The following is a 25,012-nucleotide window of genomic DNA, read 5'->3' on the forward strand; positions in this document are numbered from 1 at the left end:
ATTTTATTTCAGGTCGTACAATATCAATCAATTAATTTAACCATAAAATATGGTTTGTCAAATATATTTTCTTTCTTTTTCTATATGTCTTTCTTCTTTCTATGTAACACAAGTTTTATTTTTAATTTGAGAAACACCTCATGTAGAACATTATTTATTATAGTGTCCTAGAACATCCAACCCTCTTCTTCAAGCTGATACCTAACGTTCAATGACCCCGGTTCGGCAAACGAGTGATGACCTACCTAGCCGAAATGGCGAGGGGTTTGGAATGAAAAAGTCTATAATCAAATCAACCAGCAAAACAGTAAAGTAAAAACATAAACGATTTAAATACCGCTCGGGGCGCTCGCTTCGGTTCTCACTCCTTCCGCTCGCTCGCTCGTTGCCCGCAATTTGGCGGAGTCCTAATGTTTGCCACCATTTTATTGGTGCCAGACTTTTATCTCGCCGAAATGAGTGTTGAATGTTTCGGGTCAGCCATGATGATATCCCTTAATTGATAATTAATTACAAATTTCCGTTATCGGACCACTGGCCGACGGGCTGGGGTGGCAGGATCAAGGTCAACGGCGGGCTGCAGGTAATATCAACATCATTATGCCGAATGCGATGTTGTAAAATGGAGTAACGGTTGGATGCGCAATGGTACGAAAACACAGTTATTAGTTCGCACCCTCCTCGAGGTGGAGGTTTAGAAAAAAGAACCAGAATAATCGCTTCCTTTATGACGACGGGATAGACGGGAGGTGGTGGGAATATGGCTGGCATATGCTAACAATGTTCCTGGCAGCTGGCAGATGACGTGATGGGATGTGCCTATCGCTCTTATCAACGATAAAACATGAACAAAACACTCGCCAATTTTAGCTGCCTCTAAACGCACGCGCCCTAACGCTCCGCTACCCCGGAACTTCCTTTCCCGGATCAACACTCCTAGGAGTTTGTTTGCGGACCAGGGTCGCTGTCCATCGCCGGGTGCGTGAGATAAGCACTATCCGTTAATAGGATTAATTATGCAAATCGGAATCGATATCACATTTTGCCATCCATCCGTGAAAGCCGGCCGGCATGAGAAATCAGCCCAGGTTAGAAGGTTTTCCAGGTACGCCATTGATTTTTTGTTTCCAATCCACGAATGTTTGTGTCATTTCTCGTCGAACGGTCAGATAGGTCGTGGACCTTGCTGGAGGCGAAGATTCTTTTTTTCTCAAACCCGCCGGACAGAGAGAGTGCCAACGTTATGTTGTGGCCTAGTCCCAGCTACATAGGACCGCTTGATATGCTGCTGTTTTACCGAAATTCAGCCTTTTTGCATACCCCATAATGACATCCCCAGAGTGGGAAATCGGCACCGGATGAATGAACCTTGCTACCGTTTTGCCGAACAGCGTCTATGTGTGTGGACTATGTCTGTCTTTCTCACTTTTTCTACACTATCCCTTTCTTTTTTGCATATCAAAAACCGCTTCGTGAACCCGATCGTTTTAGTTTTATGTTTTGGTAGATAGAATCTCGAGATTTAAAGGACAAAAAAAACACTACCCGAACAACCCGTCTATCCATCATGTAGATCCACACCGTCCGAAAGGACCGACCGGCAGTGGCGTTTTCCCACCGGAGAAAATCCGGAGAAAAAGACAAATGATTTTGGGCTACCGATAATTAAGCAAAGATTTCAAGATTTTGCACCGCAAAAACCCCGGCACGGGAAATCACCTCATTAATCGCTCCACCAGGTTCCCGAGGCTAAACCCTGGGTGTACTGGAGCGGCAGCTGGGGTTTCTTTTTTTGTGCTAGAAAATATGTATTCGCACCAGCAGCAGCAGCTGACTAAGTTCCTACTGAAATGGTTCGTCGAAGTCCTACGGCCAAGGGACCCGTCGGTATTATTTCGGGTAGCTTTTTGCTAGAAAATTAGGAGAAAGAATGAGGCAGAATGTGGTTGGTTGTCTCGTCACGTGGACACTTTCCGATGGGAGCCGGGGGACGAGCGAAAGGAAGCTACGGACTAGAAGGGCCGCAACAACAAATTAGTTCCAACTTTTTATGGCCATCGACTATTTTATTTATTTCTTTTCCGACCATTCCCTCCGACTCTGGCGCTAGTGGTTGAAGAAATGAAAGAGTTTCTATGCTTTCCTAGAATCTCATCCCGAGTTGTGTACTGTATAGGGCTTCGTGTAGCTAATGCCGTCGTCCCCCAAAAGAACTTATCGCATCTAACCTCAACTTTATGAAAACACACACGCAAACACGCGTGATAGCCGCACCGATAGAGGGAACAGATGAAGACGAAGGTGGAATCCACACCCGGTGGTGCTGGTGATATATGACGAAATAAAGAACCCCATCCGAACTTTAGTTTTTTTTCACGAATGTGGAAAAAGTGGTCTTAATTAATTTATTGGTGTTCAACCGTGTTCGCGCAGCGTACTAATAGCTCCGGACAATGGGCTTATTTATGTTGGGATAGACATTTTCAGGGGGGAATGGAGGAACCTATCCCCAAACCACACGATTTTGGGCAGAGATGTTCGGAGGCAGCTTAACTAGTTTTTGTTTATAGCCACACGAACACAAAATAGAGTCGTCGTTTCGCTGTAAGGCAAGCGGGTCCGTTTTCTATTTCGCCTGCGTTAGTTTATCACAAATGATTTGTACAGATTATAGGCTTTAGAATGCCGGGGCACTGGTGGAGGTTCTTGTGTGACCTATGCTTTTGCAATAGTTAGATGAAACCTCCGGCTGAAGACGCTCCGACTCCCCTATGTGATTTGGTACTTTTTGGAAGTTATAGTTCCTTGTTCTTTTCCTTAAAGGCATTAAAGTGAGATCGTAGGGATTTTGGTGTGTAAAAGTTTGCAGCTAGAATTTAGCAGAGCAGGTAAAAACGTCGGTGGAAAAAGACGAGACGGCAAGGATTTAAGATGTTTGATAAATGTAGCAAATGATTGGTTCATTAGTTCCGAGGGGAAAAGAAACGGTCCCGGCAGGATACAAGTTCATTAACCGTCGAAAACCAATAGACCTGTTTCCTTCTTGTTCTTGGAAAGATAATGTCTTAACTGGGGTCATTAGCATGGGGTCGAATCGTTTTGGTACGAAATGTTAGGATCGGCGAATTTGTTAAAGCCATAAGATGTTTTTGCAAGGTGCTAAGAACTTTGTTTGAAATGGAATTTATATTCACAAGAATTTCCCAAATCATTTTGCAATTTTGCTGTTGTATTTACCATTTCGTTCAACCAATGATTATTCTTAACTAGTCCAACTGGTCATACGAATTCCTAAGAAGAACTCCCAGCGGAACTATCTGGAAAGAAACCTGCGGAAAAGTACACCTTCTTTGGCTTCTCATTATACCGACGACCGGACTAATTATGGAACCCTTGGTTGTGCGCAAAAGAGAGCTGGCAGCCCAAAAGCGGAAAGCTTAAGCAGCAGATTGGCGTAACCTAGCACGGTGTCTGCCGTGTCTATACTTCTCGCTACCATTAGCTTACCCCCGGCAGTCCAGCAACAAACTCCGGAATGCTGCTGCCCGCCTAATCCCGCATCCCAAGCGGCCCGTTCCGGCAAGCGACCGCGGGACGACCTAGAAAATCGATGCAAAGTTACACACTCATTTAATTTAATTTAACACACATCTTCGTTATCTTCGTCCGATTTCTTAATCCATTTGTTTTCGCTCCCGGATCGGCTAGAGACCCTTTCACCACGTCCAGTAGCGGCCTGGGCTGAAGGCGGAGGACGAAGAAGAGGTAGTCCTCCAGTTGCTACCCGTGTTCCGTGGTGTGTGCTACTGCGAATTCCTCGCCAACAGCCATTGTACGAGAGAACGTTATCTAGCACCCCGAATCGGATTCAGATCGTCCATCCCCGTGCCGATCCATCGTGACCTCAGATCTCGGCGGCTCTAGAGCTCCCGGGCGCGCACAGCGGTGGTGGTGGTTTGAATGAAGGTGAAGAAAATTTATCACATTAAAATATAGGTCAGCGTGCACGCCAACGAGCTGCCCGACCCCGCGCACACTGTTGCAATGGGAGGGAACACTAGAAGCTCTAGATCGTCTAAGAGAACTAGCGTGCCGTTGACTTGCCGACTCACACTCTTCTTTCTTCTCTCGCACCAACCCATTAGCGTGTACCGACGAATTCACTCTTCCGACCTCCAAACCTCCCCCCGGCCGACCTTTCACCGTCCGCTTGGCTGCTTAACGATCGTTTCAATCAGTCGATAATCAATTTTAATCAATTTGATAGTCACCCACTTTGGGCCGAAAGAGCAACTACTTCTGTTGCAGCATAATGGAAACCGGTCGGGTACTCCGGGCCTTGCCTGCTACCAGATTTTCCAGTACGCTGCACGTACAGTGAGTTTGCTTTGTCCCACCTTTATTACGGCTCCCCGGTCGTGTCGTCTAGGTATATTCCCGGACCGTATTTGAGGCCGTGCCCAATTTTGCATCCAACGGGTTGCGGTGTCTGCGGAATTGAAGAGCAATATCAAAACGTGTACTCGGAACATGGGCGTCCAAAAAGGGGATAGACAGCTTTGGGGAAAAAAGGAGGAATAGAGTTAGATGTACTGAGCAAAGGACGGTTAGGAATCTCCCGAGATACCGAGGACTCATGTTCAAGCCGTGTCGTTCCATTTTTTTCTATTCTGAAGCGCTTGAAGATCGGAAACAATTTAAATTACCTTTTCCTGCTCTGGTGGACAAGGGTGGTGGACTAAAGTGGCCTCCAGTTCAAGCTGGCGGTCGGCACGCGGGAACAAGGGCCGAGACTAATTTTGCTCCCCACTATCGCCAATACACTGTGCCGTGCTTGACTTTCATTTCGCTATCTCGGTTTTATCTCGTGTCACAATCGCGGCTACGTGTGGAACCCCGATGTTAGGCATGGCGAAAGAACCTGGCAACAGAAAAGGCACCCCCTTGCTACCCTCGGCAAAGCATAACCTTCAGGAGATATTCTGCCTATCTCATAGTAGTGGTCGCTATGTCCACTATGGTGTGCTTGGTGCCATTCCCGAAACCATCGTCACGGCACACGACAATGTTGCGATCGGAGCGTGCAATTTTTATGCCACCTCATGCTGGGATTCTTTCGGGCGAGAGTAGGTGGTACGGGGAGGCCGACAATAAGATGCGGCCATTTGGGACGCCGGAAAAGCGGCGTGACAAGCTCCATTCACTAATCTTGGTCACTCTCTCCATCGAAAACACCCTCTAGTCGGGGTCTCTAGGACGGTGAGTGAGTGGTGGTTTGCGGGCGGGGGCTTGTGCTTTGCTAGCGTCGTTGCTGATGGTGGCTGGCACCATTTTCGGCCTCATTTCTTCGTCCACTTCCGGTGCCGAAAAAGCGCACTCGCCATTTGCTGCACGGAGGTTCCCACTCCCGGGGAGTCGGGGGTGATGAGTTTTTGCCCCGGAGTCCGCTGATGCGTTTGGCACCGGTCCGACCTAGCGTTAGGAGGGAGAACCAGTGCCAATAATAACCAGCCGGCTCGTTTCCCAGGCTGCTGCCTCCCCCTCGGCAACTCGAGATGTTGGACAACTGTTTCCAGCAAGCAATTATCAGATGAAGCTTAGTTTTAATGTCTTTTAAAGTACCGCAAACACCCTGGTACCCGAGGCGTCCTATCTCTTGGCCTCTGTCTAGTGTTTCAGGGCTGGTCGATGAAACTCCCACCTACACAATATTCACGTACTTTTGTATGTGTGTGTGTGTGTGTGTGCGTGTTACGAACACGTTTCGAGGGCACATGTCTAGTGTATCTTCCAAGTCCATGTCCTTTGGCGTAGGATAACGGAATGGAACCCAAATGGAACTCGACTCTCGGTAGGCACCTACGTAGTTGTTGAAACCTTCTGTGTCCGGGGTTCCCTCTTGGGAAAGTTAGCAGGAAGAAGTTTTTAACTGCAAGCCGGCTTGACCGAAACTGTTGGAGGCTGGAGAGAAGGCCAGGAAAATGGAGAGCAGGGGAAAAATACATTAAAGCAACTAGGCTAGGATATAAGGCGGTAACACCACTCAGGAGCCCGATGGTTTTTCGTCTTAAATGGGTAAAGTTTGGTCATCCCATCCCATCGGAAGATACACAGCACTGCTTCCTACGCCGTAACGACGCCGTGCTCCTGTGCACAGACGTTTAACACCGTCGTAAACCTGAACCCCAGAAGTCGGAGTCTTCAAAGGAGCGCAAGGAGGATTTTGCACTCATCCCGAGCGTACTGATAGAATTAAAGTGCTTCCAAACACTGCGATCCAATTTTCGCTTTAGAATGGCAAACAACGATCCGATTTCCAGACTCTGGAGGACGCGCTGGTTCGTCCTGTTCTGATTGTTTTGTAACGATCGTTATCGCTCTAGCGGCGCCAAGTTTTTGGATTTATTTCATTTACACACAACGTCCGGGGGTAGGGGTGGGGACTGCCGGCCGGAAGCGAGGGCAATAGGAAAGACAAACATAAAATGTATCAGCGGGCATACCGGGCGATTAAAAGTTTGATTTGGCGGTTTTTCGGCGGTTGATTTATGGTTCGGTGCGCGTGCAGTGAGCGATGATGGTTCCGTCGGTTGGTGGGAGATTGCGTCGGTTTTATTTGCGTTATTTCTGCTTACTGTTATCGCACGTTTTTTTCAAAGCGAACGGACAGGATGAAGTTTGCGTAAAGGGGAAGTGGCCGCGGCGCAACAATTAGTACCGATGTTGCTCGGTCAATCATGCAGGCGTGCAGTCCACGGCCGCATAATTCGGTTGTCCAGAGAAATGTGGCGTAGATAATTCATTGAAGATTTATGAGCCTTTTATTTGTAACGTCCGGCATTAGCTAGTTTGATGGTTTACAATAATTGCACGGTTCGAAATGATTTTGGTTACATACAACAGTTCCATGCTGCTTATTATCTGAATTGTCGCTTTTTTACAAATTTTGGTTTTTGTTTAATAAATTTTTTAGTATAATATTTACAATTTATTTTTATATACTTTGCTTCTAATATACCTCACACTTTAAGCTTTTTTGAACAGTTAAATTTTAAACCGTTCAGAACTAATTTTGTTTTTCTTTCCTTAAACAATATTGAAGGTTAGCTATAGGATCACCATTTCTCGGTGAAGGATGAGCTGTTCCGTTTGAATTTTTATTTATTTCAATTCTCCTTCTAGGGTATCAACATTCAGCAAGCCTAGGGCTTATAAAATGGCTTCGGCCCTGGTTCACCAACCCATTCGTTTTCCATGTGGGTGTAAGTACCCATTGCGGAATCCAATCCAAACAAACTGACCAGTTTTTTTATGTTCATTTGGTTGTTTGATTAATTATCATTCCATTTGTTTTGTTTTTATGTGTTTCTACTTCTCTTTCCTTTTTATGTTGAAGAGCTAGTGTCAAAAAACGAGAAGGGTATAAGGTACACAAAGTTTTGTTAAATCCATTGGGGTTTGAGGAACTTTGCAAATGAAGTCATTTTTTATAAAAAACTTCGGCTAAAGGTCATAGGCATGTTTCATTTAAATTTGTTCTAATGGGTGCTTGCGCTGTTCTAGAGCGCAATTTTTAAAGTGTGCGGGCATACACTCCTATCAAAACTAATGAAATTGAAGAAGCATCAGGCGATTTTCCCCCGAGGGCCACTAGAATTTAATTATGATGTCTGATTTCAAACTATTACCCTTCCCTCCACTTCATGCCTCTTGCCTTTTATCCCATCGCCATCGACTTGCCTTTCCTCTTCATCTCCCAAAAGCGGCATCGATTAAAACTACCTTTCATGGCTGCAGCAATGTCTGGCATTCGAAGCGTTCGGTGGTTTTACGTTAAGTGAAAGCCCAAAACTGGTCAGGTGAAGCTTCGATAGCGCTCGATAGGGTTGCCTACTAATTGGAACCCGGGCATAGTTCGAATTAGTTTCAATCACCTTCTATCAGGGCTTGACTTCCGATGGCGGTAGTAAAAGCGGGATGGAAAATTCCGCGCAAAATTTCACCGAACCAAGGTGTCACAATGCCTGAAGAATGTTTTGCATCAATAAGCTAAGGTTATTGTTTGACTAGGAACGATTTTTTCCATATTCTTTTTTTTTTTAATTAAATTAAATTTTTTTTTAATTAATTTTGCGCCATTTTTAATTTTTAAAACAATATAAAATAACGTTATTATTTTCGAAATAACCATTTAGGATTTATTAAAAACGGTGAACTTTGAGGAATTAGAAGATTATCCACGACATTCATAAATCTCGCACACCTCAAAACCCTTTCATAATACACATATCGAATCTAAACAAAATTTACAAACTTCAGCCGGATGGAATGGAGGAAATTTGCAATTTCCCTCCGACTATGCGTATCTACTAATGGCTTCAACTTGGCCAACATGTTTGCTGTGCCAGGTGAAAGGATGGATGATAAAAATATTTGGAAAATTTAGCGTCCAATTAGGGGACCCCGTTCCATGCGCGCCGACTAATCATCGCTGCTACTAATAAACTCGGCCTCGTACGACCAACGTATGCCGCCGACGGCCGTTGGGACCGAAATCACACGGGTTTCCGGGTTTCACACGCTTCCGGGGGCCAAGTTCAAGGGCATCCGCAAAATGCTCCCAACTCCGGAAAGAAAACTTCCGATTGGCGCACCAATCCAGCCGATCGATGCCTCCGGGCTTACAAAACCGATTGCTTCGAGCGGGGAGAGACCTAATCAAACCGATTCCCAGATTCGAGGGGGGTTGGATTGCGGGGAAGTACCACGAGGGGATGCCTCGTCGAAAAGGGGAACAGGCTGTATAATTATCATTCCATCTCGTACACGCCGCATATTTGTGCCAAAACAATCACGATTTTGGTCCTATTTCGAGAGCCGAGCAGAGCTTGATTATCGGAGGCGTGCGTTCCCTCTCGAGCAGGCACTCGTGCGGGAGATAAGCGACCGTGTGGCGCGATGGCTCACGTCCCGGCGGGGTTCCGATGCGGGGCTGACTTGGCAAGATGCGCGTCCCGATAGGTTCCGAGCGAGCATCGCGAATGACCTCCATTTGGCCGTTTGGCAATAAAATCGAATCGAATCAGCACCGATAGAAACCGGCAGAAAGTGGCTTTGCTTTCTTCGTCATGCGATGTTAAGATTGGTAAATTTTTTCATCGGTTACCCTTGAAAATGTCTCGCCAAATTCGACCCCGCACAGTGAGGGATGAACAGATCCGGTACCTCTTTCGGCGCCTGTTATCTCGGTGGTCGTGGCCTGATGATAACCGACAGTGCATGAACTTGGGTCGTATTCTCTTCTAACTGCCTGCATTTTGCAAATTACTGTTTGCCAAACTGCTTTCGTCAACATTGTTAAGAGTATCGCGCACTTGTGTTTGAAAAGAGGTTCGATTTGATTGTTTTTGTCTTGTACATCCTCTTAAATGTGCTTTTATTACTTTCTTATAAATTAATATTTCTTTTTCCCAAGGTTTATTTAATTTTAAGTCAATCATTTCGTTTTCCAAAAGTGTACATGAGCATCTTAATTTCTAAATAACCTTAAAATATTTTAAATTCAAATTCCACGTAAATAAAATTAAAAATAAGTTGTACGGAAAGTATAGTATTTCATAAAGATTTACAGTTTTCAAGCTATATGTTTTACATCAATTCAGTGTTATTTGGAAAGCTGGTCCACACTAATCGGATTCATTTCAAACCGTTCGTTTAACTTGTTGTTATTTGTGTAACACAACAATTATCAAAAAATTATGACAGTCTTCTTTTGACTTGATAATTTTATTATCTCCTGTTACATCTTTCGTAGGTGGTTAAGTGCTAACAATCTGTACGAACCTCAATTTGTCCACCAAGTAACACTTTACGTCGAGCAACTCATAATCTTTATGCATTAGTTGAGATTATCACGAAAATCTTTATTCATTAGTGCACCCTCCTATCTTGATGATTAACAAACTCATTTTATTCCCACTGCGAAAATGCCGCCGAGGCAGCTCGGCAGCTTCATTTGTCTCGACACCCCCTACAGTTTCAAAGAGGGTAGACAGACGGTTACAGTGTCACACCGTGGCCTCCATTCTTGTCACGTTTTTCCCAACGTCCCAACGAATTCCCATGGGTTTGTTGCCGGCAGTGGAATGGAGAGAGTGCGTGTGTTGCCTTCGGGGAAGGGCCAAACGTAAATCAGCATGAAAGCAAATCTATTGCCATGCGCAACCCATTTTTGCACGAGTGACTGCGGTCGGATTGCTTGATTCTGGGTGAAATGGGGCTAAAACATGCTCTGCGTTGTCTTGAAGTAACCTTTCTACTCAGTCTCAGTAAGTCCCACCTGAAGGAGATGGGGAACACGCGTCAATGGGAATCCCCCTTCGGTCTATTCGATTCCCGACAAGAAGAAGCTTTTGTGACAGTGCCTTGGATGCTCTCATTAGTAAAATCTTTCTGGCGCCAGGGACTCATCAAGATATATCAACACGTCTCTGGGACGGAAATTACTCGCTAAAAATAAAAACGTATCAACTCTCAATCAACGAATGATATGAAATCTCTTAGCACAAGTTTAAACCTGGTTCAGGTGTTGTTGCGCAAATACTTTTCATTATTTTGACTTTTTTTTGATTCGTCAATTTGATTGAATTTTGTAGTTGAAGGAGTTTTTACTGAAAATTTCTTTAAAAACCATATGCCTGTCATTTTTTGACTTCTTCAAAAGCAATTGGCAAACTCGTAAATAATGCCAATTTCAGTTTGAAACAGTTTTCCAGTTTTGTTATTAATGTTGTACACCTTTTGCTGCAAGCGTCAAGCCAATGTGGTCACCAACTTTCCTGCTACGGAGGAGAAAGTACGAAATCACGTCTTCAGCGAACGGCTGGACCAAAAGCAAGTCAACGAACTCGCTCCCGGTCCCTGATTCTTGTCCGTTCCTATGGTCGGGGTTGTTTTCTTCACATCCTCGTCCTCGCCATTGCCTCCTTCACTTCTCCGAAAACATCCCGCGTGCTGTGTGGAGTTCTTGATACTTGCAGAAATCTTGCAGGCAGGAGGCACCATCGGAATCCCACCGCCGCCCATCAGGGGGGGGAGACCCTGGCGTGGACGTGCTCTCGCGACGTTCTTTCGCTCGTTCATTCCTTTGCGCTTCACAGATCGCATTCTCCTTTTCCCGCAAACCTGCGGTGGATGCTGAAGAAATCGCACACGCAAGCTGCAGTTAGTTCACGTTTTGCTGTCTTTTTTTCTTCAGAGATTAAAAATAACAGAACTATCGTATCTCTGATAAAAACATGAAGAAATACTTACAGTGAATAAAAACAAATATCAACACAGCGATCGCTATAGAGAGAAGAGTAGTAGATTGATTGGAGCGAAAAGTTATCTGAGGGAAGGTGATGGAGTACTGTTAAGAACTGGTTCACATCATATCAGTTTGATGAACCAGGAGTAAATTTCTTTATTCTCAAAGACTATAGAATATAGACTATAGACTAACACAATAAAAAGAAAACTGTGACTTCAAAACATTCCACCGATTCCTGCTCTAACGGCTTGGTTTTGAGGTTAGTGAGTTGGACTGTGTGTACATTGCACCAGAAACCGTACAAAACATCCAACGAAAAAAAGTAACAACCTTTCCTCGCTGTTGAATTCTCAATGGAGGTCCCTCAAGATGGAGAAGGTTTGGTACAAAAGTACAAAAAACAACGGGGAACCATTCCGGCGAGTACCCAGAGGGTGCCAGAACAGAACCGGATTACGTAAGCCTCACAAATATAGCTCTCGATGTTCCACCTAGAGAACCCAAAAAAGGAATGGAAGTGAGAGAAAGAAAGCGCAAGATCGATTCGATTGCATGCACCCGGGGATACGGCCAGCTTCTAGGAGAGTCGTCGAACTTTGGTCGCGAATGTCTAGCGTTCCACGACAACGGTGTACTTCTAGGACCGGCCAAGGACCGGCTCCGGTGTCTATTGGAAGTGCGAAACGGTCTCATCGGATCCGGGCTTGAGGAGCTGGCAAGAAATTAGATACATTGCCACAAAAGGCTATCGGAGCGTCGTCATCTCGGTTGCTGAAGAATCCAAACCCTAGGCCTCGCGCCATGGTTGGCGAATCGGCGTTGAACTCCAGGAATGAGCGTTAAGAGCGTTAGCAGTGGGTTGACACGGTGCAAGCAGTGCAGTGCCACATCATTACATTGCCAGCCATGTATGGACCCCCGGCAGTATTACAATCCCCTCCGGTCAGGACGAGGGACGACTGGGCACCGGGGACGCCAAAGTCCAAGACTCTGGAGTTAGTCGGTACGGTTCAAGCGTCTGAGGCACGGGTAGTACTGAGGCGCAACTGTCGCGACATTTATCTTTTTCGTACCACCACGTCGCCACTGCCACCCGCTCGCCAACCTTCACCAGCTCCTGATACCGGCAGGATGCTGGGCGGATGATGCTGGCTTAACGTTGGAAAGCCATGTCGACCCCGGTGGAGATGTGTACTGGTCAATCTTTTTTACCGTTTCGGATTTGGAAAGGTTTTTATTTTTCATGTTTGTATGTCCCTTCCATTATTTTTGTTTTTTTTTTCGTGTCTGGGTATTGTAGCCCACGTCTTACTTCGTACCCCAAAACACCTCTCCCTTCCCGGCGTTCCATATCACCCCAAACCAGCGTTCGGAACCGGATCCGGCCGAAGCCGGGGCGGCCGGAAGAACCAGTTTGAATATCTAGCTGTTGTAAATCATGTTCTCGCGTTGCCAAAAAACATACACACACACACACAAAAGCAGGACCAAGTGGCCGGGTGGATGGTACATATGCACAAAAAAAAGCTGTCCGCCTGCTGCTGGTACACGGCCTCTCGGTATTTGGGAGTTGGTGGAGGGGTAGAAATTTTGCAAAAGGGGTCATTGGTTTTTCGAGTTTTGCGCCGCTCCGAAAGGAAGCGGTGTTTCCATTAGACACAATCCTTCCCCGGAGCCCCACGGCGAGGAGGGACACGTTTGGTCAGTTCCAGGCGGTGACGGCCTACGATCATACGAGGTACGCTGCAGCAGCGTTGTTCGTGGAGCACAGTTTAGGTCCAATATGGACGGAAAACCAGATTTACCACCGAAGCGCCAGAATATATTAATCATTATGCAGATATTCTACGAGGTGGTGATGAAATAAATCTCGCTTTGTTTTTTTTTTTTTTCAATCCACACCCAAATCGCAGTCCCCAAACAAATATGAAGTCCCACACGGCGGGGATTGAAAATCTGATGCCAAGATTTACGAGCTTAAACCGTCTCCTAAGGCCCGGGAACGGTGCGTCGTGACCAACGGATAATTCAAATTAAGCCAAACACATAATGTACAATTTGTAGAACCAAGTGTCTTATGAATGTAAATCTTGACGTAATGTTTTCCCGACTAAGCCTGACTGTCTCTACTGGAGTTCCCCAAATGCTTTAGTGTGCAATTAATTTGAAACATTTAAAGAACAACAAACCGGCTCAGTTTCCACGGTCTCCATTGTGCCGTTATGAGCGTTACGTAAGTGGTTTTTACCGGACACTAAAGATGACGTATGCTTTTTTTAGGGGTGGCTTAGACAAAACGACGGTGTGTGTGTTACGTTAGTCCGGCTCGGTTAACTAACCCGGTGACCCACGAGTCCCGGACACGCGCGGGTCACGTTTTTCAGTTCACCACCGCTCCGTCACTTCCGTCGTTCCCGAACCGTTACGAAGGTATTGCGGATCATTACCGGAAGACGATGTTGCCGATGATCATGATGATGATCATGATGACCGGTGGCATCGAAATATGGCCGAAAATGTGTTCGTGGAGGTCCATGGCGGAGGAGGGAGTGTGCCTAATGGAAGCGAAAACCCCTAGTCTATGGGAACATCAACAACGACTAAATGCCGCCATGATGGTTGTTGGGAGATGAGCATTTTGAAGAATAACGAACGCCCCGGACCCGGTGTTGAGTGTTGTTTTTTTGTTTTAGTTTCTGTTCCACCGAGGGAATATTAACGACACGGTGGGATGAAGATTGACTCACGATTTACGCGGGGGAAAATAACAGAAAAACTCATCGGTAACGGCATTCTGTAGGAGGAGGACGCTTAGGGGAGGACAACCTGCGATTAATGCGCGAATGGCGGCCGCTTTGCCGAAAAGATGGTCGGTTCTTCTACGGGTTCGTGTCCGGAAGTTGATTGGAACGGTTATTGATTTAGCTAACCGGTGTGAGACAGCAGGCAGAGGTCGACCCGGAGACATATGGACGTACCAACACTAGCGACGGGTTCCTCATTTGACGACCGATCCTGGAGTTGGCGCAGCCGGCAGCCCTTTCATTAGATCGATAATTGATCAAAGTAAAATGGACCGATCCGATCCGAAAGCGGAAAAGGGTGGTACCGGTGGGAGAGAACCGTGTATAGAGAGGGACAGGGACCCCTTCCCAAACGGGATGACCTGAAGGTTCCTCCAGCCCGGTTGCGAATCGCGCTTCATAACGGGAACGGATGTGGTTCTGCTGTAATTCACCCCAGTTTGCGAACCCACCGACCCCACTCGCACTCTCTTAGATAACTGTCAATAAATGATTAGTGTGTTTTTTCTTCCCCTCTTCCGACTCCTTCGAACTCCCTCGTCGACGACGTTCAGGCCCAAGTTCCGCTTCGAGATCACCAGCGGAGTTCAACTCGGATCGATCGATTGTAGATTAATTTACTACCGAAAACTGACATCCGACATTCAGTATCTTCTGACGCCGAACCGCACCCACGTTCCGGGTGTTCCGCTCGGGGTGGAACTAGCAGTCAAGGGTGTTCTCCACCAGCCTTCCTCCTCTACTAACTCGTTGCCGTTCCCTCTCAGTGGCGTGTTTTTCATTGCCATATCTATCGCTAACGACTCTGCGGAGAACTCATATAATAATGGTTCTACTCCGACTACTGACGACCAATAAAGGTTGTCCTCTTGTTCTGGCGGAGAGTCGAGATGTATAGACTCCGTTGCCCCACGCCGTGTTTTGATGAAAACGCGTGATTCGTGGTCACCATTGTTTTTTTTTTCCTACATCATTCGAACTTTTTCTGCCTCAGCGCGCCCGGAATGTCGTTCGCGTGCCCTTATTTGTCACCGAAGTGTGGTGAAGTGCGGAGGGAGGGGGTACACATTCCACCCCACCTTGGGTGGCCGATGCAACAACGATTTGAGTCATGCATGAGCTATTCCGCACGCGGTGTTATTAATTTTCGCACGGTGCGCCGCCAAATGGTGGCGCCGCCGTTAACCTTTGGCTCGCGCACATCGAACGTGGCCTGCGCTTCCTGTTGTGATAGTTTCCCTTCCTCACACTGTTCCACACGCCTCTACACAACGAGTAGATTGTTTTGTTGTTTTGATGCGTCGCTTTTTTATTAGAAAGCAATAGAAGACCAACATTTTATTGGTTTGGAACCGCTGTTTGGAAAACGGTTTCATAGATGATTCTTTATCGTCAGCGAAGTTTGTTACGTTCACCTTGTGTGGACGCATCTGTGTTAATTGACCAATGTATGCATAGTTGGGATTGTTCGTGGGATACTTTCACGACGGAACTGTGGTGCAAAAGGGACGATTCTGTATTGCATGCTTTTCGTTTAAACAATGCGTTCAAACAAATAAATAAAATCTATTACTTTTCACTGGACTAGGCAATGAACTTGTTGTTTATCGCAGTTGCTTCTTATATGAATGTAAATTAACTACCTTACTTTATTTAATTCTATCTTGTTTCTTCAAATCGTTATCTTATGTGTTTATCAAATGTGTTAGCACTGGAATTCATTGCTTTGGAATCTTGCTCTTTTTTCAAACTTTAGACGTTGACTTCTCTATATTTGAAGATTTTTTCAATATAGTTGTTTACTTCTTTCTTATGGCGTTTTTAATTTGTTTGATGCACTTCGTCATTCCGCTAGCTCAGTGTGAAGCAAAAACTTTCGAGTTGAATGGAGTTTTGATCCTTTTCAACTTTTTGTTTTCCAAAATTTGAAATGTAAATGAAAAAAAAACGTTGTGCACTAGAAAGCTGATATACAAAGCCAATCTATAAAAAACAATTTCATAGTTTTAAGATGACAATTTTTAAGATGATTTCAAGAAAAACCTTGTGGTTTTTTAGTACTCAACCGTTTTTGAGTTATTAAAATCGAAAATTGCGTTGCGGTCAAAATGACTAATGTTGCCACTACACTTTGTCTCGTATGCAGAAAGTATAAAACAACCTTAGCTTGTATATTTTGTTTTAAGTAAGAGACACAAAATAGATAACGATAAAATTGGTTGCTGTATAAATTAAAACAAATTGCAAAGATGGAGACACAAATTAATCCGCTATGTCAAAAATAGATATCGTACAGACAAAAATTGATGCGCTAGTTTAAGCAGGAATGCGTTGGAGACAAAAAATGGTGCCGCCAACTGTTATAAACTAAAAAACTAAAAAATAAATAAATAGGGTAAGTGCACCCATAGTGGCGCTAGTACCAAAGGTGGTTGTAGTGGAATAAAATCCTAGCTCTACGCCGATATATATACAATGGAGTTATTTGTTCTTCTATGAAATGTTCTTTGATCTTCTGCGGAGTGTTAAAACGATGAACCATCTCATTCCGTTATATATAAGCTCCAAAATTCATATTTTCTAAACAGGTTGTCCCAACATGCTGCATTCCTTAAGAATCTATAACGGATATCATGATTTCCTTAAGGCCATAAATCACTGCAAAATCATTAAAACTATATGATTTCGCTACTGACATACCCCAATATAATTGGTTTATACGAATTTATTGCATTTTAGCATAATTTTATTATATTTTCATAGCTTTTACTATAGTGCCACTATAGGCACAAAAACCAGAGTTGTTCCTATAGTAGCCATAGATTTTTTCACAAGTATATTTTAGTTTTATTCCGGTTTTGGCCAATATAATCAGGTAAATTTAGTGATTGTATTCTGTTTCTACAAAATAAACAAAGCGGAACTGGAGTGAAGGCTCAGCAGAAGAAGCAGAGGAAAGAAAAAATAAAGCGGGCGAAGGATACGCTATAAAGCATATACTATAGTTTTAGCTGTAATATTCAGAGCATTTTTTATGAATTGAAATTGGACATATTTCGGTAAAACAATACAGTTTTTTCAATGACAACGCATTGGTCAAGGAGTATTTTACCGTTTTGTTTGAAATATGCTTCAAAAATAAGTCATAGTCTAAATATATTCAAGTTTTTCGTACTACCACCACTATAGGAACACAATACCACAACTATAGGAACCATACCACCATAATAGGAGCAACCGACTAGGAAGAAAAATACGCTTTTTTTCGTGTATTTTGTATGGTTTACGGTGAAAATAGATGTTTGTCAGAAGAAAAGTCATGTTTCGATCATAATTGATTCAAATATGTAGAATATTGTGTTCTTAACACTCCTAAATTACACCTATTTGGTATTTACAGTACTAAGTGCACCACTATTGGTACAGTTACCCTAGGATAGTATTTGTTGAAAGCTAATGTTTCATCGACGTTTCTGTCGTAGTCCAAAACTGAACATTAACTTTTTATGTTTGATGTTTATTTTTGTATGCCTCAAGTAATTAATATACTTTGTATTTGACCAAATTTGCTACACTTTTTATTTTCCCTGTAACCAACAACCACCGAAAATGTCCGATGCTAAATTTTGAAAGCTCTAATCGTTATACAAAATGAACTTGTTCAATGGGAAAGCAAGTTGATTCACTTGTTCCACGAGATGGAATTTATTATTGAACCGGGCTGAATTATGAAAGCATTTCTCCACTTCGACAGTCCCTCCACCTGTCGGACGGCGGATAATCGTGTAATCGGTCACTAATCAAATTCCGGTCCTCTCTATCTCTTTTTCGCTTTCCGAATTCCAGCAGCAGGCAGCATTATTGCATCGCTCGGCAGCACCGAAAGCGTCGAAACTAGCGCCGGCAAGCCCCTGGCCGGCTCCCACACCGAAACCGAAGCCACCCCGAGCGCCCCGGGCAGCGTCACGAGCATGGACTCGATGAATAATGTAGTGACGACGACAACCACAGTGACCGCCATCGCCAGCACCGTCCACCAGCTCATTCCCGCCCCGTCAGCAGCAGCATCAGCAGCATCAGCAGCAGCACCGTCAGCAACAGCAGCGGCCGCGATTGGTGGCAAAGTAGCGCCACCGGCATTCTCACGACTACCACCGGACGGGCATGAGTTCCCGCCAAACTTCACCGAGCCTTCCGCCACCGCCATCGCCACGCCGACGTCCGCCGCCGCCAACGGTCCACCGCCAACGGTGGCCGCGATGGCGATTATGAACGGAGGCGGCCCCGTCTCGGCACCGGCACTTGCCAAATCGAACGACAAACATTCCAGGTAAGTGCCGCGTCGTCACCAAGAGTTATTTGATTTACTCCAACACCTGATAACATTCCTCACTACTCGATGTGGAGTGGGTTGTCAATGTCGGGTGACTCCTCGAATGATCCATTTTAAAATGAAGACTGTCCCTTGATGTCCAAACACGATTTGAAAATAATGTTACGAACTTGTTTTTTGAACTTATCTTATGTTTTATTATTCTGTCCGTTAAAACCTTCCATCTATTACATTGCGAGGTAAATATATAGCCAATTCCATCTATTTGTAGGACCAGGAGCAAACTTCCGCTCTTACACTTCCCAATAGCTTCCGCACAGACAGTTTGCCGAAGATTTTGGATACTTTTCTTCAGTGTTTATAAAATTCGTTAATGGAATCTGCTGCTTTGACAGATATCTATGGGTCTGGACTTGAGGACAGGTTGGCAGATACAACTCTTTAAGCTAATATTGGACTCTGTTGACTTTTCACCACGCTCTCATAGCCTTCGCATAATGTACTGAGGTCAAATGTGGCCAAAATGATACCGAATCATCATGTTTTCTTAGTATCGATCTCAAATTGCTTGGAAAAACCATTGCTTTTACATGAGAGTCTTCAATCTATTTCGCGCCTTCGTTTGATTGACAGTACTCTTGGAGTGTCCCAGTTATTTGGCCACATCTCATACGGAAGCACACAATTTGTTGGCCTAGAGCAGGAATCGGTAAAGTTCGACCCGTAAGAAAATTTAAGAGCTACGTACGAAAAATCCATATCAATTTTTATTGAATTTGTTTGTTTATTTATCGAAATTAATTTGTTTGTTTATTTATCCAATTTTTTTGATATCACGCGCTTGTTTTTTCCTAAAGCTGAAGCTTGGAATTGTTGGACGAAGTGTTCAATACTTTTATATCGTTGTAATACTTTTTAGATCGTATTTGCATGATTGCTCATTCTAAAATTTCCTAGTCTCGTGAATCTCGTGAGAGTTTATTTGTTTTTAAATAACTGAGAATACGTCATTAAAACCTAGATATTGTGAAAAAAAAAACCATTTGAATTAGTCAACCGTATTACAAATAAAAAAATATGTATTGAAAAATTCAATTGAAATAAGTATCAACATGCTTAAAAAATATAACGAAAAAATTTCCAATATTTTATCTTGTACCATTATTTTATGTAACTTTACTATGTGGAACGTTGATACTCCATTCAAATGAGTTAACTTTTTTGTTTTGAAAACATTCTTTCATCATTTAAGTAGTTCGGTCCGCATTTTCGGGTTGTTTTTCATCATCTGGCCCTTTTTTTAGTATGCCGACCCCCAGGTCAAGAGTTTGCCATGTTTAAGTTTTGCCTTTGTCTTGAAAGGTAAACTCCTCGTTGCTTTTCCATTTTTGCCACGCGAAATCTCAGCGAGTCTTCGGGAATAGTGCACCATTTGTAATTTGCGCTTTTCCGGAGAGATGCTTCGCTTTTTTGTGAGAAGTTGAGAGACCGGTCATTGAGTCTGAGTGACTTATAGTACCGGATAAAAGCAATAATAAATACTTATAATCATGCACTAAGATGTCATTCGATCAAAACTAAAGGCACGTCGAATGAGGCTTAGACTTTCTGGGACTGCATATAAAATTCATTTCGCTTCATTGGTCCAATACCTTCGCAGATGTTTAGAGATAAATAAAAGTGCCACACAGAACCTAATTCTTTTCTGTTTTCTCTTGCAGTTTCAATGACGACTTGCCCGAATTGCCAAAAAGTCATCCACCGCCGGTTCCCCGCAAGGTGCTCCGATCGGATCTGAACCCAAAAAGCACCCCCGCCACTACGAACAACAGTGGGCCGGAGTTGGACACGACGTTCCGCAAACCGCCACCCTTCCCGACGCGCAGTTCCTCGATCGCCGAATCGATGCTAAGCCGCAAGGAGCTTCCCAGCTCGTACCAATCGCTGCAGAGCGTGTTCGAGCAGCGACGACGCTCGGTGGACGTGCCCGACCATCACCACCATCAGCAGCATCACCACCTCCACCAGCAGCAGTCAACCGGCAAGCCACCGGCGGCCCCGACCGCCTCCGGTCGCATCACGCTGGTCGGTTCGAACTGGCGGAAGGATGAGAAGTCGGAGAAGAGCGTTCGCGACAAGATCGCGATGTTCTCCAGCGCGGCGGCCGACGGGGAAGGGCCAGCCGTGCCGGCACCGGCTCCCGGGCTAATTGGTGGGGTGCGCAAGTACAGCAAAGATTTCACCAAAAGCTCCGAGAACCTGCTGGGAGGCGTTACGTCGAAGAAGCCGACGGTCGAGGCGATCGAGACGTACGCCACGCTGCGCAAGAAGGCGCACAGTGTCGAGCATCTGGACGAGGTGGACAAGAGTGCACCGAGCCACGGAGGGGGCGAGTCCACAACCCACGGAGGGTCGGCGTACAAGGCGAAGTTTAGTCTGGAGACGTCCAAACCGGTCGTGCTGGGAAAGGCGTACAGCGTGGAGAACCTCAACCCGGTGCAGCGCGGGGAGGTGGTGGGCAAGACGAACGGCGGTGGGTTGGTGGACCACACGAAGATACTATCCCGCACCACCAGCTTCTCGGGGTACTCGAATGGAAACAGTCTGGCTACGATCGCGAGTCCTTCGAGTGCGAGTGGAGTCACCAACAACAACATCAACAACGGCAACGATGAACGCTGGAAGTCGTCCATCTCGAACCTGCTGGAGCAGCGCAAGAAGTCAATGTCGAAGCTGCGCGGTCTCGTCATCCCGGAGAAGGTTCCGGAGGCGGAGGTACTAGCCGACTCCCGCATCATCGGGCTTCCGATCATCAAAAGCAAGGACTCGGAGATTATCCTCTCCTCGGGTGGCATTGTGAAGGGAACCGCCGGACCCTCGGACGGTGGTGCACTGGGCGCCCTCTCGTACAGCCGGAAGACGAGCACCCTTCCAACGCCGGCCAAATCGAGTGTCCACTCGCTGGCGAGTCCTTCGCTCAAATCCCCGTCGATCACGCAGGAGGTGACGTACAAAACGGTGTCGAGAATGCAAACGAGCGTCGCTGCTCCATCCTCCGATGGGAAGGCGTCGGAGTCGGAATCGGAGCTGACCTTCCGCAAACCGCTACCTCCGTTGCCGCCAGCGAAGCCACCTCGCACGTCTCTTGTGTACCCGCCCAAGAGTGGATCGTCCGATTGCCTTCGCAGCACCGAGGATGAAAGCGATGACAGCGATTCCGTGTTGAGTTCGCGCGTGTCCTCCCCGCCCGTGTCGCCGGTTGCCCCGGCTCCGGTGGAGAAGTACGCCCTCACCAGGACGCTCAGTTCGGAGACGAACACATCCATCACCAGCTCGAACTCGACACTTACCTCCAGCTCGGGGTCACAGGCCAGCTGCAGTTCGGTCGGAAGCACACCGACTGTCGACATCAGCCGGAAGCTGTCGAAGTCGTCCTCCTCCGAGGCGTCGATGAACCGCAAGAACGTGCTGGCGTCGGCCAAGTGTCGCAGCGGTCGGGGAGATCTGAAGATTGAGGACGTTGGCTATGGAGTTGGTGGTGGTGCGGGTAAGGGTGGACGCTATGAGGACGGTGACAGTACCGATGGCTACGAGGAGGAGGAACGTCGCAAGTCAAAGTCGAAGCCACGCAACTCGCTGACGAACGCCGCCTCGCAAGGACACGAAGAGAAGAAGGAACCGACCCACTACAAAGTGGTGGACACGGTCGACAGCATCGTCGACAAGGTGATCAAGGTGGCGTCGTACGTGGAAGTGGTGTCCGACCGGGAGGAAGGCTCGATCGCCGAAGACACCACCCCGAGCCCGATGCTCGTCACGGTTGCCACCGCCGCCGCCCCGAAGCCTCAAGTGGTGGCCGAAAAGCCGATCGTACCGCAGAAGGAGCACGTTCCGAAGGTACGCTCGACGGCCGGGCAACCGGTCAAAGGTCGCGAGGATGCCGCACCAATGTCCGATCTTGCCAAATGGGTCCGCCATGAAGCCGCACGGTCCATCTCGCATAAGGAAAGCACCGGAAGCGAGGTGATGACGGCCGCACGCATGGAGAAGAAAACACCAACCCCTCCCAGCATGACCCGGACGATTTCGGAACCGGCCCCCCCGCGGACCCCGGCCCCCGTTCCGGTGAAGCGGGAGCTCCGCTCGTCGGTCGAATCGAAGAAGCTCAATCTGGCGGAAATTCGCAAGTCATTCGAATCGAAGTCCGCCAACAGCACGGTCATCCCGACGCCGGTCAAGCAAATGTCGCGTGAGTCCCCACTCGCCGCGCCCCCGACGTCGACACCCATCGCTCCACCACCGACAGCAGCCACTCATGCGCACGCCACACCAAAAAGCCACGCCGTCACCACCACCACCAACAGCCACGATCGGTTCTCGTCCTGGGACTCGCTGGCGTCCTCCTCGTCCGGGGTTTCGTCGCTGCAGACCAACAGTCTCGGGCTGGGCCAGGCTAGCGGGGGCAACCCCAACTGCAGCGGTTCCTCCCAGACCCTCCAGAGCACCCCGTCCGATTACGGCAGCTTCTCGTCGCTCGGCAGCAGCCACAGCCTGATCACGCCGCAGGACCTGCAGCTAATTATCGAGGAAGCGGATCCACCGCTGGCCACGCCGGAAGCGTTCGTCGTTGTGCTGCAGCGCGAAACACCCGAGAGTAGCATCGGCATCACGCTGGCCGGTGGTTCCGACTACGAAGCGAAGGAGATTACGGTGAGTTGCGCGGAAAAGTAGGACTGAGCAAACAAAAGTAATCGCACGAATAGAAAGTATTCACGAACTGTTAAGGCATGTGTTATTAAAAATAGTTTTACTGAAGATGCGTTTAGGTAGAGAACTAGGCCATTTTTTATGCAAAATGTAGAAAAACTAGCTTGACACCACGACAATGCTCGATGAAGAAGAGGTTGAGGAAAGAGTTATGGTTTTCACTCTTCACTTGAGAGTTATGTTTTAATTTAATAGTTACAATAACGGCATATTTAAAATGGTAAATTTTTCTTCGATTTCCCCCGTGTTGGATGAACCCTGTTATATAACTTTGGTGGACACACCTTGACAAATGCGTACATGCTTACTTTGTTTGTTTTAGTAAAATTTAGCTTCAATGGTAAAATTTAGATGATTTTAGCAAAAAATTGTGATCAAACAAATTGTTACAACATCCACAGTGCATAAACTTAATATGTAGAAAGTGCCTGAATCAACGTTCAGTTTTGGTCCAGTTCTTAGGGTACACAAAACTCCACATTTAAAAATAGCTAAATTATACAACAGTTAAATTCAATTTAAAATATGTTACCGTTAAAATAAATATAATTTTAATCGATCTACATAACTAGTCAATGCGCAAATATGTCTTTGATAAATCGATTTATAATTTGTGTTTTTCTTTTTCAAACGATGGAGATAGACTTATGATTTGATCAGTTCAGGTGCTAGTTGTTAAATCTAATTCTGTTGAGGTTGAATCGTTTAAATTAAAAATCCCCATATTTTCATAATTGTTTTAACTGCATGTAATTTTTTTTAACTATTCAGGAAGTATAAACGATTAAAATAAGTTAAAATTTCAATTGGCATGAAAAACATAGTACATGTTATTACGTTTTGAAGAATAGGCGCATAAGAACAGGCGTATAAGAAGCCTTTTGCCTGCAATTAAATGCTACTTGTTTCGTAATTCTATGTCGTCCAACTTCATAACCATTATTTCTTTGCTTGCAGATCCACAAAATCCTCACCAACTCACCCGCGGACAGGGACGGCCGGCTGCGGAAGGGCGACCGTATCCTCTCGATCAACGGTCTCAGCATGCGCGGTTTAACCCATCGCGAATCCCTCAGTGTACTTAAGGTAAGCATTTTCGATGTCCTCCATCTCGACGACTGCATGTACTAACGTTCCTTCTTTCCTCACCACCGTTATAGACACCGCGACCGGAGGTCGTTATGGTCATCACCCGCTCGAAGTCGCTCGTGCTCGACACGCTGACGAAGCTGAAGCGACCGTCGATGGGTTCACTCAGTTCGCTGGCGGAAAAGAGTGAACTGGCGGGCGAGTACGAGCGCAAGCTGAAGGTCCAGCATAAGGCGTCCCGTTCACTCGACCTCGATCACCTGGACGTGGCGTCCAATGAGGGTAAGACATAGGAAAAAAAGGGTTATGTTTTGCCGCAAGTACTAAATGTATCCTTTACCTTTACTTCGATTCCTTCCAGCTGAAAGCGTATTCGATGGGACGGCCTCCGAGGATGGTCTGCTTTCGGCGGACGACGTGTCGAAATGTTCCTCCTCCAATCCCAATGACAATGGTAGGCATTCTTTAATAATCGAACTCCAGGGAAAACCGTTCTAATGCTAAACTCTACCTTCCTTCCTTCCTTAGCACCTTCCTATCCGGTCGAAGTCCCCGAAGGATGCCGGATGGTGGAAATCAACAAGGACGGTGCCGGTCTCGGCTTCTCGATCGAGGGCGGCTTCGACTCCCCGACCGGCAACAAGCCGTTAATTATTAAGAAAATCTTCATGGGTAGGTGATCCTTTGAAAAAACCCAACAGAGTTGTT

The 25,012-nt window shown here is 46.1% G+C and overlaps 1 protein-coding gene across 1 annotated transcript in view; it reads left to right on the top strand.

Moving 5' to 3' along the window:
* LOC131268411 (treacle protein) overlaps nt 1–25,012 on the top strand; it is a 200,265-nt gene that overhangs the window by 174,238 nt on the left and 1,015 nt on the right. The window contains exons 2-7 of the mRNA XM_058270814.1: nt 17,962–18,445; nt 20,170–23,158; nt 24,173–24,301; nt 24,376–24,586; nt 24,666–24,758; nt 24,833–24,976. Of these exons, the coding sequence (XP_058126797.1) occupies nt 17,962–18,445; nt 20,170–23,158; nt 24,173–24,301; nt 24,376–24,586; nt 24,666–24,758; nt 24,833–24,976 (4,050 nt within the window). The remainder of the gene's footprint in view (nt 1–17,961; nt 18,446–20,169; nt 23,159–24,172; nt 24,302–24,375; nt 24,587–24,665; nt 24,759–24,832; nt 24,977–25,012) is intronic.

This window comes from Anopheles coustani, chromosome 3 (assembly GCF_943734705.1).
Source record: "Anopheles coustani chromosome 3, idAnoCousDA_361_x.2, whole genome shotgun sequence".
Classification (NCBI taxonomy): domain Eukaryota; kingdom Metazoa; phylum Arthropoda; class Insecta; order Diptera; family Culicidae; genus Anopheles; species Anopheles coustani.